Source organism: Poecilia latipinna, unplaced genomic scaffold (assembly GCF_001443285.1).
Source record: "Poecilia latipinna isolate Pla-1442-1.1 unplaced genomic scaffold, P_latipinna-1.0 Scaffold814, whole genome shotgun sequence".
Classification (NCBI taxonomy): domain Eukaryota; kingdom Metazoa; phylum Chordata; class Actinopteri; order Cyprinodontiformes; family Poeciliidae; genus Poecilia; species Poecilia latipinna.
Window position 1 is genome coordinate 289,150 of NW_015113430.1, and position 18,286 is coordinate 307,435.

At 40.3% G+C, this 18,286-nt stretch overlaps 1 protein-coding gene across 1 annotated transcript; it reads left to right on the forward strand.

Moving 5' to 3' along the window:
• Window positions 1-1,262: 1,262 nt before the first annotated feature.
• On the forward strand, window positions 1,263-17,627 carry rgmd (RGM domain family, member D). Its single transcript, XM_015047213.1, has 5 exons — window positions 1,263-1,339; window positions 6,041-6,081; window positions 8,882-9,030; window positions 13,933-14,444; window positions 16,403-17,627. Exons 2-5 carry the CDS (start codon window positions 6,044-6,046, stop codon window positions 17,099-17,101), a joined length of 1,398 nt encoding a protein of 465 aa, XP_014902699.1. The 5' UTR covers window positions 1,263-1,339; window positions 6,041-6,043; the 3' UTR covers window positions 17,102-17,627.
• Window positions 17,628-18,286: the final 659 nt, after the last annotated feature.

Below are 18,286 nucleotides of genomic sequence, written 5' to 3' on the forward strand. Positions count from 1 at the left end.
GACATGGCAAATCACATTCGCTTTCTACCCCGGCCTGTTTGCAGAAGCGAACTGATAACCCGAGCAGACATTAAGGGGCATGATCCCTCTTGTTTGCAAATTCTGCACATATCATGTTTTAACAGTGATGCCACATGAAAGAGTTGGATGCAGATGAAGCTGTGACTGTATTCTGTTTTGTTGATTGTTTCCAAGCACTCGCTGCAGTTTCTCAGGTGTTCAAATACCAAAAGCAGAGCCAAAGGAGATGGAAGATTTGAGGGAAACCGGATGTGGGTTTTAAGCCGTGGATTTTGTAGAGGACAAAACTGAGCCAGCACAGGTCCAGAAGTTGTTTCGCCTTTGTCATCTAAGAGAATAGTTGGGTTTTTGTTGTTGTTGTTGTTTTTTTTAGTTCTGTGTGTTTGATTTAAGGGCAGCCAATGTCTTTGAATTTTGCAATTCTACATATTCCTTCCAAAAGTAAGAGAAATGTTTTATTTTTGTGTATTTACAGACAAACCTAATTCTGTTTTAATGGGATTTTGTGATATACACAGATGGCAACAAAAAGTGCATAATAGTTGCAATTGTTAGATTGGTCCAGCGAAGGTTCAGGCTTATTTTGAAATTCTGAATCGGTCACAAGACACAACAGTGACAGATGTTCTCAATCCAGCTATTTTAGCAGATTTTCTTCAACTGTTTTAGCTGTTCTGCACAATGATGGACAAAACATTTAGTCACTCAATATGCAACGCCGGCATACAGGAAAACCTCCAGTTGGATTAAAATGCAATGAAAAGTATTTGTTTGAGAATTGATATAGCTGACAAGCCGTTTTTAGATTTTTATTTTCGAAAAGTATCCGATAAGCATTTGTCCTCATCAACCCACTTCACCGTTATGTGCCACGTTGCGTCGCTCATTCCCACACAACCACAATAAACACTTGAATTATGCTTTGATGAAGTTGAAGAGGTAGGAATACTTCTGCAAGATGGTGTAACTGTATTAAAGAAAGGGTTTTGTGGTTTTGACAGCATGTGATTGTGCTTTAGTGTTTCTTTTTTTTTTTCATTAGATGCTCTCACTTTGCTTTCTCTTCTCAGAAATGCCCTGCCCAGATATTTAGGAATCAGGCCACATAGCTCACTATCATCTAACTCTAATCAAAGTGCCGAATCGTGAAATGGACAGCTGTTGTCATATGCCTCGATTCCAAAAGGCTATCTGCCCCTGCTAGTTGCCCGGGTTGTTAGTTGGCCAGCTGAAGTTGTAGGGGGAGCGAGGGTTAAAGGGTGGCTGCCATTTCGAGCGCTTGTCAGAAAAGTCCCTACAGCTCAGAAACTTATCCAAGGTAAGCTTCTTCTTTCTGTTTTTTTTTTTTTTTTGTGCTTCTCACTGGTATGAGTCATAATGTTTCCAGATTGCTTCTCACCTGAGGCTGCCAATTAAGATTTGGAGATAATTCTGTGGTATAGAGCAATAATGTCTTAATATAAAAAGGCCATTCATTGCCATTGTTGGGGTACATAATCTGCGTCTGCAGTGAATTTGATATGCTTTATGACGTGACAAAGTTTTGATAAGACTGCTGTGTTTGGGCTGAAGTCCAATACGCATGACTCTGTATCACAATAAGAGGAGCGGCTCGTGTGCTGAGAATGTGGGAAACATCTGCTGCGATGGAAAGCGGACTGGAAACAGACAGAATGACTTTTCCAGCACCTCGCTGAGTTTTGCTCAGGATACACTACACCAGTAAATTGAATGTCTTCACTTTCCTCCAACCTCATATTGGTTTTACATGTGGAAAAGGTCAGAATTTTGAGTGATAATGTGCTATTACAAAAAAAAATATGGTCATAAAAATACGGTCATACTTACACTTGTCTCTGACACTGGCACCCATCTATTCCTGGTTCAGGACAGTTGTCCAGGGGGGGAAGGGTAAAAACAATAGGAGACCAACTGTTGCTGACTAAAGGAGGGCTTTGACACAACTCTAGCATAAGATTTGGGTATAGAAGTCAATGCACTGAATGTGCAGAGGGGTGTTTATGGAAAAATAAGAACCACAGGGGCAAAATAAATTTTTATGCACATTAACTCATTGCAGAATAAGCAAACTGCTTATTCTTTTGTTAAATCAAAAGCAAATATAGAGTTGTAATTGTAAAGAGACTTACAGCACCATCCACTCTAATTGGCACTCCTGATATAAAAAAAAAAATAAATAAATGTGTGCAAAAGCCTTTAAACAATAGTTGCCATGGAAACATGGTGACTCCCAAGACGCCACTCTTCTCTAACCGCGGTTCGGTCACTGTCACTGCGGTTCTCTGGTGCTTTCTCGCCTCGACAGTCCAAGATATTTTTGTTTAATTGGGTGAGAAATGCTGAACATTTTCACACCTCCATTTGGTTTCATTCACACTGACACTGCAACTGAATTTTTAAATCGAACCAAACTTCTTATTTCAAATCATGGAACTGCAACCAGGGCGCATTTGGAGCAGAAAGCTGCCCAGAATGAGACAGGAAGCAATCCAGCCTGTTGTTCTATATGAATGAGAGGAATGCAGTACTAATGAGAAAGACGGCAGAGAAGGAGAGAGAAGAAACTAAAGTCCATGGTCTTGCTAATCTCCACTTTTGGGAATAGAGCCAATCAGCGGCAAGGAATATTAGAGACTCTCCTGGATTGACTGCTTTGCAAATGCTAGCCAGTTGCATGTCAAGCAGCATTGCACCTTGGTCACAGCTTATCAAGCTGCATTTTCTTTCCAGTACTAAGCTCCAGAAGAAAAATCTGCAAGTGGGAACATTTTCCACAAATAATGTGGAGCCATATTCATCAGAATAATCCATGGACAGGTGGTGGTCCGCTGTACCTGCTTCGTCTTGTTGGTTGCTCAGGAGCATATGGATACAACTGTCAATTGGGCGGAAGCGAACTAGGGGTGCTGATCATTTTCCTCCTTTACCTGAAATAACTGAGTATGACAAAATGACTTTGCAGTTTTGGTCAAAAGTAACTATTTTAGGTAGGAAATGTGGCCATCTGCTGCTGGACGTTTCATATCCGACGATGTATTATCAGACCTCACCAGGAGGAGTATTACCCTAAAACGTGTTTTTAGAAAAAAATAACTTAAGCAATTTTTTTAAAAAATATGTGATCATTGTCTGCTGTGAGAAAATATAGTTATATGAGTCTAATGGTATCCACAAACAGGAGGCCACTCAGTTTTTTTGTTTTGTTTTTTGGTTTGAATTAAATTGATATGAAAATAGAGCTTAATTCAGTTTACCTATTACTACAGTGGCCTTACATTTCCATAATTCATGAAAATACTTGACAACAACAAACATATAAATTGTGTTGTGGTTAAAGTGTATGGGCATGAAAGGGTTTGTTTATGGATAGAAAATGAACATCGGCAGGCTGCAAACTGGCTTATCGACCCATTGGCAAACATCTCCATTTTCATATACGAATCAACAAAACTGCAAAAATACCAAAGAGGATTGGCAAAATGATTGGTACCTAACATTTAACAGCAAAACACCACTGACTTAACTTATATAAAATGCACAGAGCCACTTAAACCCAATTATATTTATACAATACATATGAGGGATTAATAGCTGCTTTGAAACACCAGGGATAAATATGTTCAGATTTTTTTTTTTTACATTAACTCTAACAGTCAGTAAATGGGTGCAGAGCCGACATGTTCAGAGGCATGCAAGCATCTTGAATTCTGACGGTGAGGAGAGCTGACAGGAGAGAGACAAGACTTGTTCAAACAAAGTTGTGTTTTGGAATACGCCTGATGGGCTGCTTGTCGAAACCACCTTGAAGTGTTTTCCTGCTTGCTGAAGAAACAGGAAAGGAAAACACAGTAGAATAATAATGAGGAAAACCTGAGATGGTGGAGATCTTCGACCCTAAACACACTCTCCCATACACACGCATACGCATTCACAATCATGTAAGCAGGGTGTGGGTCAGAGGTCAAATGGCCCTGAACTCTCTCCCTTTAGGCTGAGGACATCAGAAGTCGCTCTGTATGCTGCTCTCCATTTATTTTACTCATCATCCCTCATCAGGGGGGGATGACCCTCTGACCTCAGCGCTGGGGTTACCTGTCAGTGGACTGTCTATTCGTGAGCATGGGGCATGAAGCCCTGGCAACATTTGTCTTTTGTGGGGGGGGGGGAAAAAGAATAAAAAAAGACTGTCACTAGTGAAGTTATCTTGAAGTTACATATAAAGATTCATCAGATTTTTGCTTACATTCAGGAATGCCAAACACTCTCTATGAAGATGACAAGCATGTGTTTAACCAAGGACAAGAGATCCAAAAGTACACAGTTAACAGATGCCTGCGTCCCGATACTTGCCTTGGTTTACCTACAAAAACACTCTAAAAGCATCCTAGTGTGTGCTGTCAGCTATCAATCACAGAGCCGTAAGTGGGATCCTTGAGTGAAGATGCTATCAGCTCTGCCTCATATACACTCACACCACAGTTTCCCTTATCTCTGCACAGATAACAGATCCCCTGTCACAGCGAGCGGCCTTAACCAGGCACACTCCTGTTTCTAGATCTCTGTCTTATTCTGCGCCATAAGCCGCTTCATTTCAGACAGGGGCCCTAAAACAACAAGCAAAACAAAACCAAACAAAACAAAACAAACAAAAAAAAAAAGAGAGCAAAAACAGCCAATTTGCTCTGGTTCCTGTGTAAAATTCAATAAGTGTGTTTCTTACATCGCTGCAGCGTGGTGCTTGCAGAGGCCACAGAGGGAGCATGCTACTCCCTGATTCCAATCGCTGATGCTATCAGCCGCTGGCAGAAACATGATACGTGTCTCAGTTGACAAATCTAGATGGCCGTGAAATTAAAGGAAAATCAGAGGAATGGAACATTAGTAGCTTCCTACTCCTGTACCGTATTGCTATTCATTTCAAACAATACATTCCCAGGATAAAAATGAAACCATCTTAAGGTTACCATGTTTGCCTGTCACCCAACACATGATTTTATTTTATTTTTTAAGGGAGTAAAAGTTGGGAGTAAAAGTTGGGGTGAACACTTGTCACAGTGAGAGATCAGCTCAGTCATTTGTTTTTTTTTTTTTTTCTTATATTTTCCTTTCATTTCTGTAGACAGCGAGCTATTAAGACGGTTCTGTTATGGTCTCATTTTTGGGGACTTCCACAAGACCACAGCAAGTTGAGCCTAATAACAAAAACAAGCATCCTGGTGTGGAGCTGGTCCCACAGTGTGAGGACCTTAATGAGGAACATGTGGAGTTGCCCAGACACACTGTCAGAGGAAACCTAATCCCTCACTCCCTTCTTTTTCTCTCTCTCTCTCTCTTTTCCACCTCCCTTCCCCCCATCCCCACCATTCTTTCTTCTCTGCTCTCCTTTGGCTATGGTTGGCGTTCTCCACGTCCCGACTTTTAACAATCTGGTGTTACTTTTAGCTCCTTTCTACTTCAAACATATCTAGTGTTTGCCCAAGCCTTCCTTCTTCTTTGAGAAGAACCTGTCCTTTTAGTTTTTCTAGTCTTTCCAGACCGCAGATTAAGAGACCAAACCACTTTTATTATTATTATTATTATTACTTTTTTTTTTTTTAAATCTAATAACCATCCACCTGCTCTTGCTCTCCTTCCCACTTGTTTTAGCTTTAGTGATACTACATATAGGCTGGCATGCAATGCAATCCGCTCATAAGGAAAGAAAAGAAGAAAGACCTCTTTCTCCACACATCAAGCTTGACAGGCGGCTCCTTTCATGTGCTGAATTCATCCTTACCATCCACCTGGATCAATTCACTGTTTGCTTCAGTGGCCATTGGTGCTGCAGTGTGGAACATCAGCTTGTTCAGTAAAAAGCAGCTTATTGAGTAAAAACTACAGCCTTAAATATTTTGCCTTCATTTTTTTTTTATGTAACACATGTTTAACTTGTTTTATTTACCCAGAGGTATTTATTTCTAATCATAAACTCAGGTACACAATGTGCTTTCTTTCCCAGAAAATGTCCCATTGTGGTTTTGAAGACACACATGATAGCAGGTGAGAAAATAAGTTTTTATTTGCTGCGCAACAACACAAATCTGTGTTAGTGCTCTGTCCACAGGCAATCACTGAGAAAATTATGACCTTATACCTTTTAGGAGGAGAGGGGCGGGGGTGAAAATAAACCTCAAAGCAGAGCAAAGTAAGCAAGCCTCAAAATTAGCTGAATAAACAGAGTAAGGTAGAACCCTTAGGGAGCGGGTTAAGATTGATAAAGCAGGTCCAGTCTGAGGCCGGCCATAGAAGAGAAAGATTTTTGAAGTGAGGTTGTTGCTAACAGGCTAAGAGCAAAGAATGGCGTTTTCATTTAATATAAATCTGGAGTAGCTGAATTCGGATGCTGAAGTTCAGATATAGTCTGAGAGGGAAATGATAAAAGTATCTTGTTCGATTTTAAAACTATTCTAAAAAAAATAAAATAAAATTAAAAAAAACGTCTCAGAAGTTCATAAACTGTCACCATGTCATTTGCAGAGAAACCGTTGACTATGCATGTAATGAAGGTAGGAGGTGGTGTATCACTAATGTATCTACCTGCAAATGAACATGGATAACATATTTTTTGGCTTTTTACTCCATATTTCTAATGTCCTGGTTAGAAACATGTTCCAGTTTCAACTAAATCAGTCATTCTGGTCTTGTCTTGACATTTTATTCTCAAGACTAGTCGAGTCCATTTATTTTCCTTTGTCCAACAACTTAGATTGTACTTGGAGCTCCACTCAAATGCAAATTTTCAACTCGGACAATTTGAAAAATTCAGAATTTCTTTTACTTTTTGCAGCAGTGACTACATCGGTATATAATCACACCAATGTTCTTGAAAATTGTGTCACATTGGTTTCGATCTTTGACTTTATCTTACCTCTAAAGTCTCAGTTTTGGTTTGGTTCTGTGTTGTGTGGTCCTGACTATAACAAAGCCATTGACCAAATGTTAATTTCAAGACATATTTTTAAAAATATACACAAAGGTATACACAGGAAGAAGGGTTCAGGCTTCTTCCTGAACCCTTCTACAGGAAACCCTGAAGAAGATCATTAGTAGTGCAACACCTCCCACCTCAGTCTTCTGTTCTAATAACCTTTCACTGGAAATAGAGAAATAAAGGTTCTTGAAATGTTGTATAAACCAAACTTGATGTGCCTGAGAGTAGTTTTGTTTTAGAGCAGCAGAGCAGCTCCTCTCAGACTAATGGCTAACACTAACCTCTGAATTCAACTATTCTGTATTTTTGTGAAAATGACGATGTAAGAAACTCCATGTGCGGCAGGTAAGTTTTCAAATGTTTTAACAGAACTAATCTCAGAAATGTCCTGAGAATTTTCTAAATATAGCAACATGTAACTTTAATAAGACATTTGTTCACCCCGTCTATACCTGCTGGACATTATTGGACCCACTCCAACATAAGCTTGTAAGGACCTTTCACAGGTCTGTCGAGCCACCTGAATCTCACAAATGTATGGCTGAAGGAGACTCCTGCATGTGTACAGAAAACCCAGTGATCCAGTAACCGTCTGGGTTCACTTCTCTCTCATGTAATCCGGGCGAAGGCACAGAAGACGACCTAAAACTACGATCCAAATGGCCTGGCTGCACCCAAACAAATCATGAGCTCCAGATTCAAGCAACAGATATTTGACAAAGTTTAAGTCAAGTGAATAGGTTTATGCAGTAATTGGCTTGCAGGTCGTTTCTTTTTTTTGGTTCTTTTTGCTTGAATGGCTCAAAAAGACCCACAATGCATCTCAAGCAAAAACAAAAAGAAAAAAGACTGAAATCTGGTGGGTTTGTGTGCCTCACAGATGGTTCAGCCTCACAGCAGCTGTGCAAATGAAAGACAGAGTGTCGCTGAAGGAGTGAGGAAGATGGAAAGTTGGCCACGTAGGGAAAGAGTAACATACAAGCTGCTAACTGGAAAAGTAATGGAAAATTTCATAGTGTGCCGATATTTACAGTGAGAAAATCTTCGGGTAGAGACTTTACTCTGGTTCCCTAATCTAAACTAAGACAGCTATGTTTGGTATTTCGCATTCACAACTGGCAGTCCAACCCCAAAATTTAAGCTGAGAGTGTGGTGTGAGAAAACAACAGGTGACAAAATCCTGCTGATGCTTAAAACTCACATTGGTTTTTGGTGGGAGGGTTTGGGAGGGCGAGCCAAAGAAACGAGTCTTAAGTCATCATGTGGGAAATATAAAAAATGTCACCTGAGAACAGAGCCAGCTCAAGGCATAAGCAGAATGTGTGGCTGCTTGAGAAAAGTGTAGTAACTACAAAGTTAACAGGGGTTTAATGGTTCATGAAATGACACTTTAATAAAGATTGTTAAGTAGGTTAAAGTGATTCACACCCCCTTTTGCTCAGCAGCAGACCCAATTTTTCAGCCTCCAGGAAAATCTAATAAAAAAAAAAATAAAAATCCAAAGAGCATGCTCTACCACACGTAAGATATTATGTTTAGTATATGTGTGGCATATGTACAAATAAAATGAAGCTGTGTAACATCTATCACCATCAGAATTGATTACATTTAATTCGAAGCAATTATAATTTCACACCGTCCTCCTCACTGTAGTTCAAACCACTTTTCCAATGTCTTCACCCCCCAGTAATTACTGCATGTAAATATCAAGTGGTTAGCGAATAATTAGTCTTTCATTGGCCAGCAATCACCTCTGGGCCCCGTCTACGCTTCAGACCCCTCCCTCGTAGAGCCGCCCTAAAGACAGGGGCCCCTTTTTGAATGACAGCGCTTGGGAAGGAAGACGAATTTTTGTCTGATTTCCCGCAGCCGCAGCGTCGATGAGAAGCAGTCGAGGAACTCCATTCTAACTGAATGGATTGGCATGGGGAGAAGCGGACCTCAAATCACGGCTAAGCGGCAGCTTTGGTACTGTTTAGCCTTCACGATGGTTTTACTTGCTCTGCTGTTTCGGCCAGGTAAGTGGAGCTTTCTTTTCCCCTCCTTTCTTCCTTTCCAATCCGTGCTCCCCCACTGCCGTGCTGCATGCGAAGCTTGTGTCCCCGGAATGGAGGTGGCGATGGGAAAGTTAACTTTTCTTCCTCCTCCCCCGGTGTCGAGTCTGGACATTTTTGTTCGCTGTGAACGCTTTGTCTTCGCCGTAAAGTTTTATAATGTCGTCTCTAACTTGTTGTTGAAAAAGTTTCCCGGTCCGCGGCTGCTCCGGAGACAAAGTAACAAATGTTCCGTTGCTGCGGCGTCCCAACCTCCGGTCCGCTATGTTAGCCGAGCAGCACGAGTTATCCATCATCACTCTTATTACTACGTATTACTGTTTTCACGCCACACAACAACAAACGATGTGCTTCTAACAGCCAAACAGTCACCCTCCTTCCCGGCCGACGCTAGTTTGTTGTTTTTCTTTATTTTTATTCCTTTTTATCAAGTTGCGGGTTAGCTTCCAGCTAGCATAGCTCACTAGCAACAGGCGCAGGAAACTTAAAGAGAAAACCAAGGAACTTTGTGTTTTTAAACCACCGCCGTGCTGCTTATCAGCTTCAATCTCTTATCATATAAAGCACAGCTGTAACTCTTCTACCTATCGCCTGTTATTAGTTGTTGTGAAAGCTAAGCCTGTTATTTTACGTATTAATTCGTCATTTATTAACTTTGTTAGCCACCATGCTTGAGAACTTTCTGGCCTCTGAACGGACGCTACTCAATCTCCGCTTGAAGTTTAAAATATCCGATTCCCTCTTTGTTTGGATTGAGATAGTTTCCTCCCCTCAGTTTTCTTGAAAACCAAATTAAATGCTTAGCAATCACTGCCACGCTGTTATTTTTAAAGCTCTTGCAATGTTACAGGTGGAAAAACACAAGAACAAAACTGTTTTTCTTCTTTAGATTCAAAATACCTTTATTAACATTCCAGATAAGAGAGTATAATCTTGATGTAGATGGAGATTGCCTGAACGCGACAAAAAATCTCACAATAAAGAAAGATGTCAGACATAAAAAAAAATAATAATATTAGAACCGCAATTCATATTTTTATTTATTTACGTTTTCGCTTTACCACTGGTTGGTTGCTGCAGTAGAGTTTAAATTTTGCCGCAACTATAACAACATTTATGAGATTTTTATGTAATACTTAGTCAGGTACATGAGTATCGTGGTATGTAATTATTTTATTTCTAAAGTGAACAATTGTTCCCAATGCTGTAAGTAGACATTAAGTATAACAGATATATTGAGCTTTTCTCTAAGATTTAATAATTCTTATTTTTATGTTCAAACACAGATGTTGGCAGAGAATGTATAAAAAATATATATTAAAAAAATGTGTTTGCTTCTGCTGGTTTTTAACTTTTGCTGTTTTGTTGGAGTGTTAAAAGGTAAGAATTAGTCAGGCTATCTGCTCAGGTAGAGCATCCAGTCACTTGCTTAATATTCATGTTCTACTCATTTTGCAAAGTGCAAATAGCATTGATTTGATAAGAGTGGTGCTCCTGTAGCTCCCACACTGTTTGTTGCAATCAGAAATATGTTGATGTTTTCTGAGAGTGAAGAGTGTTCTTTGCCTTCTTTGAGCCAGCTGACTGGTATTTTTTGCAGCAACTTGTGGGGGAGGGGCATTGCTGCATTAGTCAGGGGAAACTCCTTCCACTCCAGCATTTGCACTGGCATCCCATTAAAAGCACTGCAGATGTAGAAAGCGTATCACACAAAACTCATTTGCAGTTTTGAAACTCTTAATTTTATAACACCATTCTGCGCCTTGATTCCGATCACCACCTCTTTCTATTTCAGACTAATTTTGTCATTCGTAATAATTTGACGAAACTTGCTTGTTTTTTTTGTGCGAAAATGGGGATGTAGCATTACTTGATATTATGTTAAGGATAGTGTAAACAGTGGTTCTTATTTGAAGATAATTAAAATGTACTTATCCCTAATCGGCTTTCAGATTATTGTTTAGTTTTTCAGCTACACTTGTTATAAAACACCATTTTTAAGTGCTCTAAGCTCTGGTTTGTGTTGAGCAAGAATGAGTAATGATGAATTGATTAAGCAGATCATTTAGAGGTGAGAGAGTTGATTATCATCATTGTCAGATACTTATTTAAAATGATTTTTTAAAAAAGTTAAACCATATGCATTTGAAGTAGTCATCCTTTAGCCTATGAAATGTATTTTTGCATGTTTATTGGTGTTTTTCTAACATTTTCATAAACTTATAAGATGGCACTTACTGGTTTACAGCTTAGATAACTGTTTATTTGAACTCAACATTTCTGTTTCTTTTCATTATGTTGTAGTTCGAGTACAATGTCTCAGGAAAACAGTGAGTTTCTCTGGTCTTTAAATTATCTGCAACAGCCATAATGATGGACTAAAACAAACTCTTATCTCTTCATATAACAGAGATCAAATTAAAAATTATTTGTTTAAAAATTTATTTGGCAAGTTTTTTTTTTTTTTTTGTTCCCACATTTGCTTCCCATGAGATTTTCACACTTTCTGCTAGGTATTTAAGTGCCAGAGCATAAAGACCCTTCAGGGAGATGCAGGGTGAAAATGGCTGTGCAGGCTGTGATTGTCAAAAACTGTCAGTCACAGCAGAGTCCAGTGACCTCGCAGCGAGGCTGGAATTCAGAAGAGGGATGCATTTAACATGACCTCTCATTCTGCTCCGCGGAATTATTCAGGCTTGGTTTTAAGTGACTGTGAAATGCATTAATATGTTCTGGTGCTCGCTCTGGCAGCAAGCGTGCAGACGCGACACGTCCAGTTTGTCGTCTTTGTTTTGGGCTGTTGGAACATTAGCTGGAGCTTTGGGAGTGAACAGAGTATTCTGTTGCACTGCTTGGAGTGCACCCTGTCAGAGCTGCCTCGAGCCTCGCAGTAAAAAGTGATGCATGTGTTTGAGATTCTGGCTGATTCTGTTCCAGAATGGAAATATTTCCAGCTCGCAGCTATCCCAGTCAGCACAGACATCTCCTCCAAAAACAACCATAAACCTGAAATAACCCTGATAAATCTTTGCACCCCTTTTTTTTTTTTTTTTACTCCTCCAAGTAGTAAGTGTATTTCTTTGTGTCCTGGTAACAAATAATCAGTTTGTGAGGCATTACTAAACCTGAAGGACTGGATTTGGGTTCCTCCTGCTAAATATCACTTTATGTGCTTCCTCTGCTTTCCAACTTCCAGGTGGGACCCGGAGTTGCTGAGCTTTGTAGTATTCCTCTTTTGATCCGTTTAAATTTTGCAGCCCCAAAACCGTCAATCTTGCACTGCAACGTAGCTTAGTTTGATATATTTCAGTTACCAAACATTCAGCTGAAGCAACTTCAAACACCCCGAGGCCAACTAACCTTGGTTAGATTCCTTCTGCAGTGAAGCTGTTTCTGTTGAAGGAAATATGCTTTAAGTGAACTTGAAGCACAGTGGGAGTTCTGGGGCTTGTGAGCTCACACATTTTTGGGTTTTACTGAATAAAGATGAGAGTTTAGAAGTTTGGATTTTGTTGTCTCAGGCCTGACATCAGTAAATATCAGATAGATGATTGCTGTATACATTTACAGGTTTAAAATACTTTTTAGTAGAAGTATTTCTTATGAAGAATCAACAGAGGATTTGCTTACAGTGTAATCACTTATCATTGTCAGAGGTGCAATGGTTAGAGTTTTGTGAGGGATTTCTTATCTTTGATTATTGTCAAAATCTGACCTGCCAATACCAGTTTTAGCAATATTTGCAAAGAACTTTAATTAGCAGCATTCAGCTTTTATCTTCTGCTATGACCAGTACGTAATTATCTATATTAGAAGTAGCGATAATGTCACACTAGGTGTGTGACGGAGCAGTCACCACAAAAGTATTTTATTACTATAATTTTAAAGCAAAGAAATCATTACAGCATTGACAATTTAAACTAGTTCCAGCATTTCCACTGAATGGTTATCATGACTAAAGCAAGAGTCTCTGTATATTCAGAAAAGAAAATGCAACAATCACATTTCCAAAAGAGTGCAGATCCAGCATGAATTATGACAAACGGATTTTAAACTCAAATGATAAAACAGTACATTTTCTGTCATATTTTATTGTTTGGTGAAGTCTAGTCCTTTGAAAATGCGTGGTTTTTTTTTCTTTAAGAAAGTGCATCACCTGACCTAATTTTTAAACATTTCTTCATTTAGTAACAACTCCCACACCAAACAGTGTTGCTGTTTGCTTGACCTGAGTGTGTTCAGCCATGGTGTGATTTAAAAAAAAAAAAAAAATCTGAAATTTTAACATTTCCAAAAACCTTTTACATTGCGTATCCAAAAAAAGAGAAAAGGAAAATGTATGGTAGTGGTTTAAAAACACAAACGCTCTTCCTGCAAAACATGAAAATGTAGTTTGCATGCCAGGCCTGTAGGAGGCAGATAAACTTTGTGAACCTTCAGAACCTGAGGCATGTTTTTGTAACTCTATGGACCTTTTACTGACAATACCAATATTCCGCAATGAGCAGATTTTTGCTTCAACATGCCAAATAATCTGAAGAGTTGCAGACGCAGAGGTCTGCCATGGTTGTTGTTGTGCTGTGCGCGGGTGAAAACCAAACCTCAGTGCGCAAACACAAGATGACCTGACCAACATCATCGTTTCCAAATGTTTTTGGTTTACATGGAAATGATTCTCACTGTGTTTCTAGAAAGTCTCCTCCCTCTGGAGCCTGTTGTCAAAGCTTTGGCGAAAACGCCGTCACTGTGCAAATGAGAGGCCAAAAAGCAACCAAACATTTACACCGTACTGACTCATTAGCCACTATTCAGGACAAAACAGGTTATTAGTATTTCTTGGTAATTATCCTTTTTGTGTTTTCCCAGCTCACTGCCAGCAGTGTCGAATCCAGCGTTGCAATGCGGACTACGTGGCTTCTACGTCACCTCCCAATGGCGTTCAGGAAGAAGTGGCTGTGGGTATGAACTACTGCATCGCCTTACGGGCCTACGCACTGTGCACCCGGCGCCAGGCACGCAGTTGCCGGGGCGACCTGGTCTACCACTCGGCCGTTTTTCGCATTAAGGAGCTATTCTCCCAGCACAACTGCTCCAGCGACGGCCCCACCTCCTCCGCCAAGGTGCCCAGCACGTCTCGGCCAGGTGTGTCGGAGCTCTGCGACTACGAGAACCAGGTCCTCTTGTCGGGCTCGGCGGGTCAGCAGAAGAAGTACGCCCACTGTGGATTATTTGGAGACCCGCACCTACGGACTTTTCGAGATGAGTTTCAGACCTGCAAAGTGGAAGGGGCGTGGCCTCTGATCGACAACCGCTTCCTGTCGGTGCAGGTGACCAACGTCGCCGTTGTCCTGGGCTCCAGTGCCACAGCAACCAGCAAGGTGAGGAGGAGATTGGATTAGTAGGGTCCAAACTTTTTGGTCTATAACATCCAGAAACAAAACAGACGTTTTTACTCAAAAATCTGTTGACATCCCTACAATTGCAAATGTTTGGCACTATTCAGAGAACCAAAGCTGGTGTCATTTGAATTCATGTAAATTGGAAACGGTCTCTGTTATAACAACATGTTTAAAAGTAAAGGCTTAAACAAGCAGGGTGGTTTTCAAATGCTAGCATGCCAGCTCCAGCGCTGCCATTAGTGGCATCAAACATGTGAAGTTAATCACTTTTGCATTGTGCCTCTCTAGTCTGAAGCATTCCTTGCGTCTTGGAGCTCTTTTAGATTCGTGAAGGGGTGGGGGGTCTGAGAGGGGTCTTTCAGTGGTGTTGAATCACAGACATGCATGAGTGCTCTACCTTTAACACATGGGTGGTCATATGGTAGTGATTAACGCTCACTCCAACATTTTCCTCCGCCGCCACGATCAGAAATGTTTTTTCACCCCTCTGGTCAAATAATTAACTTGGTGCTTTTTGTGTAAATATGGCATAATTTGGAAAAATAAAGGAGTAATTGGCTGGCAGAAAGGAGTTTTTAATCTGGTTTTTAAACGGACCATTCGGGGAATTATTTTTTATGCCTTTAAATGTTCTGTTGCATCTTGAACGGTTGGACTAACTTCTCTCTTTGTGGTTTTTAATACAGTTTTTTCTGGGGAATTTTTAAACAGGTGTTAAAGGTGATCCAATATGCAAAATACACTTTTTGCTCATTTTTATCTTACCATTTGGGTCTCTGCAGCTTCTTGAAACAGTCCAAGTGCTTTAAAAAGAGCCACTCAGGTGTTTTAATTTTTCTTAATTAAATTTTTTTTGGTATCTGGAAAAGGAGCCATTAAAAAAATAATAAAACTGCCCAATTATGAAGTCACAAACAGCTGGCAATACCTCATTACCTAGCAACCCCAGCCTAGCCCAAGAAATTGCCTAGCAACCCAAGTGGCATTTGAGCATGTTTGTTCAGCCAGTTTCACCTCTGTACAATGGCTGCTGGAAAAGATAAGCATGTTATTGTCGACTCACCAACCTTGATGGTTGTGCAGGGGACTACAATTGCAAATGTTTGCAGCGATTTTCAGGTGTACAAAGTGCAAGTAAAGTGTGGCCACCAGCAGCTTACTTGCATTTAAAGTGACAAGAGACCCTGAAACAGCTCATTCTGCAAGGAGCTCAAAATAGGGAGAACTGAGCAGAATAAAATGTCATTGTCTAAGAATTATTATTTTTATTTTTATTTTTTTTGCAAAAAACATAATGAACACATCTTGTGTAACTTATAGACCTACCCTAACTTGTTCAATGAAGCATAAGTCCTTTTTAAAGACCCAACTGAGCAAAAAAAAAAAATAAAAATAAATAAATCATATTGCATAAAGGACTTTAGAACCAGGTTCTGTTTGAAATCCAATGCAGTTGTGAGGTACGGTTCTTTGTGTGTCATATTTTGTGAGGCAAGTATTTTTGCTGTAAGAATCCTTTTCAATTACCACACAGGAAATTATAAAATACAGTACTCCCAGTAGGATTGTCTTTTACTTCTAAACTTGGGGGGAAAGTCAGTTTTTTAACCAAAAATCTTTGAAGCAGTTCAAGTAGTAAAACTTACTATTTTAGATATTTAATTTTTTTTATATTCAAGCCAAGATAATATCAGAGTAAAAAGCACAGACACTTAAAGTTTAAAGATAAAATAATCAGGCTTCTGCACCAATGCAGCTGACTCACCCAGGAAATACTTTGTTTTCTGCTGCCACCTTGTGGCTTAGAATTGCATTTTTTTTATTTTATTTTGATATCTTTCAGAACCCTTTTCTTTCCCCCCCAAAAAAACACATTAAATATGTGATGGTGTTTAAATGTGTTAATTAAACGACTTACTTTTCAACCTCATTTTCAGATCACGGTGATCTTCAAGACATATCAAGGCTGCACAGAGCAGAAAGTGTACCAGGCCACCACCGAGGACCTGCCTCTGGCCTTTCAGGACGGAACGCGGAGCGGCGGCGAGAGCAGCAGCCTGACCATCATGGAGCGAGGCGGCAGCTCCGGAGTGGGCCGACAGGTGAAGATCCAGGCCCGCTACATCGGCACCTCCATCATCATCAGGCGCGTGGGCAGCTACCTGACCTTCGCCATCCGCATGCCGGAGGACACCCTGGACTTTTCCGAGGACAGCGGCGGCCTGCAGCTGTGCCTGCACGGCTGCCCGCGCAACGAGCTCATCAAGGAGCACACGCTGAGCCGCCAGAGCCAGCAGCCCCGCCTGCAGGCCACAAACACAGAGCTGGGCCCTCTGCGGCCCCCACACCAGGTCTACACGGTGGAGCGCGCTACGGCCAAGTGTAGAGAGACCCTGCAGGTGGAGGACGTGTACTTCCAGTCCTGTGTGTTTGACTTGCTGACAACAGGAGACCCGGAGTTCTCCATGGCGGCGTACGGCGCTCTGGAGGACTTAAAGGCGCTGCCGCCCAGTAAGCTGAAGCAAAACTCTCCAAGGACTCCTCGGGTTTTTAACGGAGGAGCAACACAGACGCTGGCTGCAACGTCCAACGGCTCCTTGCTGCCACTCCTCCTCCTTACTCTGCTGCTGTTGTAAAAACTCAAAAAAAAGAAAAGAAGACATGGAAGCATTACCAGCTTGAGGAAAGAGTGACTATATCCACGATTTATAGTTGCCTTTTAATCGTCACAGGGGCGTGGGAGTGGTACTATCAGGGTCTTCCATTTTTCTCTGAAGGATGTCAGTTTGAAAAGATGACACATTTCTGGGGGATTTATAGCAATATTGAGTCATTTGAAGAAAAAAAAAAAAAAGATGTTTTGCATAAGGGCTTCTGTGAACATTAAATCCAGAGTTGTCTGAACTGACCTCAAAGTAATAGAAACAGCTTTTTGTAAATATTTCATTTTCCTGGCGATGTTCTAAGCTCTTAAACACTCCACATCGAGCAAAGTTGAAAATCACTCCATTCGCCATATTTCTTTTATGGACGAGCAATGTTGCTTTCAAATCCTGTTTAATCCGGTTATCTCAGTAGCACTTAATGTATTAGCAACAATTGTTGAGAATGTTTTTTTTTTGGTTTTTTTAATGCTTTAATCTGTTGTTCCACAAATTGGCATACAAACACACAGGAACCAACAACTGAATACGGAAAAAACTACCTATCCTTAAGTAATATGTGATTTTTCAACACTCCTCATTCTGTGAAACACTCCCTCTTCAAGCTGTTCAGCTTCCAGTTTTAAACAAATCTTTATATAATAATATATTTAAAGAGTGTATATATGTCTTTTATGTTTTGTAAATACTTTGTATAGATGTTTTAACTGTAATATGATTTACATTTGTTGTGTTTAAGTAGGTTACTTTGAGTTATTGTAAGAGAAGTGAACTAATATGTGTTGTGCTGTATCTTTAATTATCTGTATTAAAGGGTTGAACACTCCATAGTGGAACGTGGCTCATTTCCCTTTGTCACTGTTGTTTGATTAGAGACGGTTGTCTTGGCATGAATTCAAAAAGTGAATCTAATATCTCGCAGAAATATTACACATTGTGATAGGTTTTAAATGTTCTTTTTTCCCCAGTTAAATTTGGGTTATTACAGCTTGCAGCTGGTGAAAACCCACATTTCAGGCTGCTGGAAGATGAGAATGTCGCAGTCATAAAACCGGCCACACCTGCACAGGTGAAGTGTTTCTGATGTCGTTGAAACAGAAAACAGAAGTGACTTAAACACCAGGAGTTACAAGTTAAATTACTGAAGTGAAGTTTTCA

What these genes read in the sequence shown, in the direction of transcription:
- rgmd (XM_015047213.1), top strand. Translation starts at nt 6,044, where the DNA reads ATGTCCCATTGTGGTTTTGAAGACACACATGATAGCAG. An exon ending in TGCTCTGCTGTTTCGGCCAG is followed by an intron (nt 9,031 to 13,932) that starts GTAAGTGGAGCT and finishes GTGTTTTCCCAG; the next exon opens with CTCACTGCCAGCAGTGTCGA. An exon ending in GTGCCACAGCAACCAGCAAG is followed by an intron (nt 14,445 to 16,402) that starts GTGAGGAGGAGA and finishes CCTCATTTTCAG; the next exon opens with ATCACGGTGATCTTCAAGAC.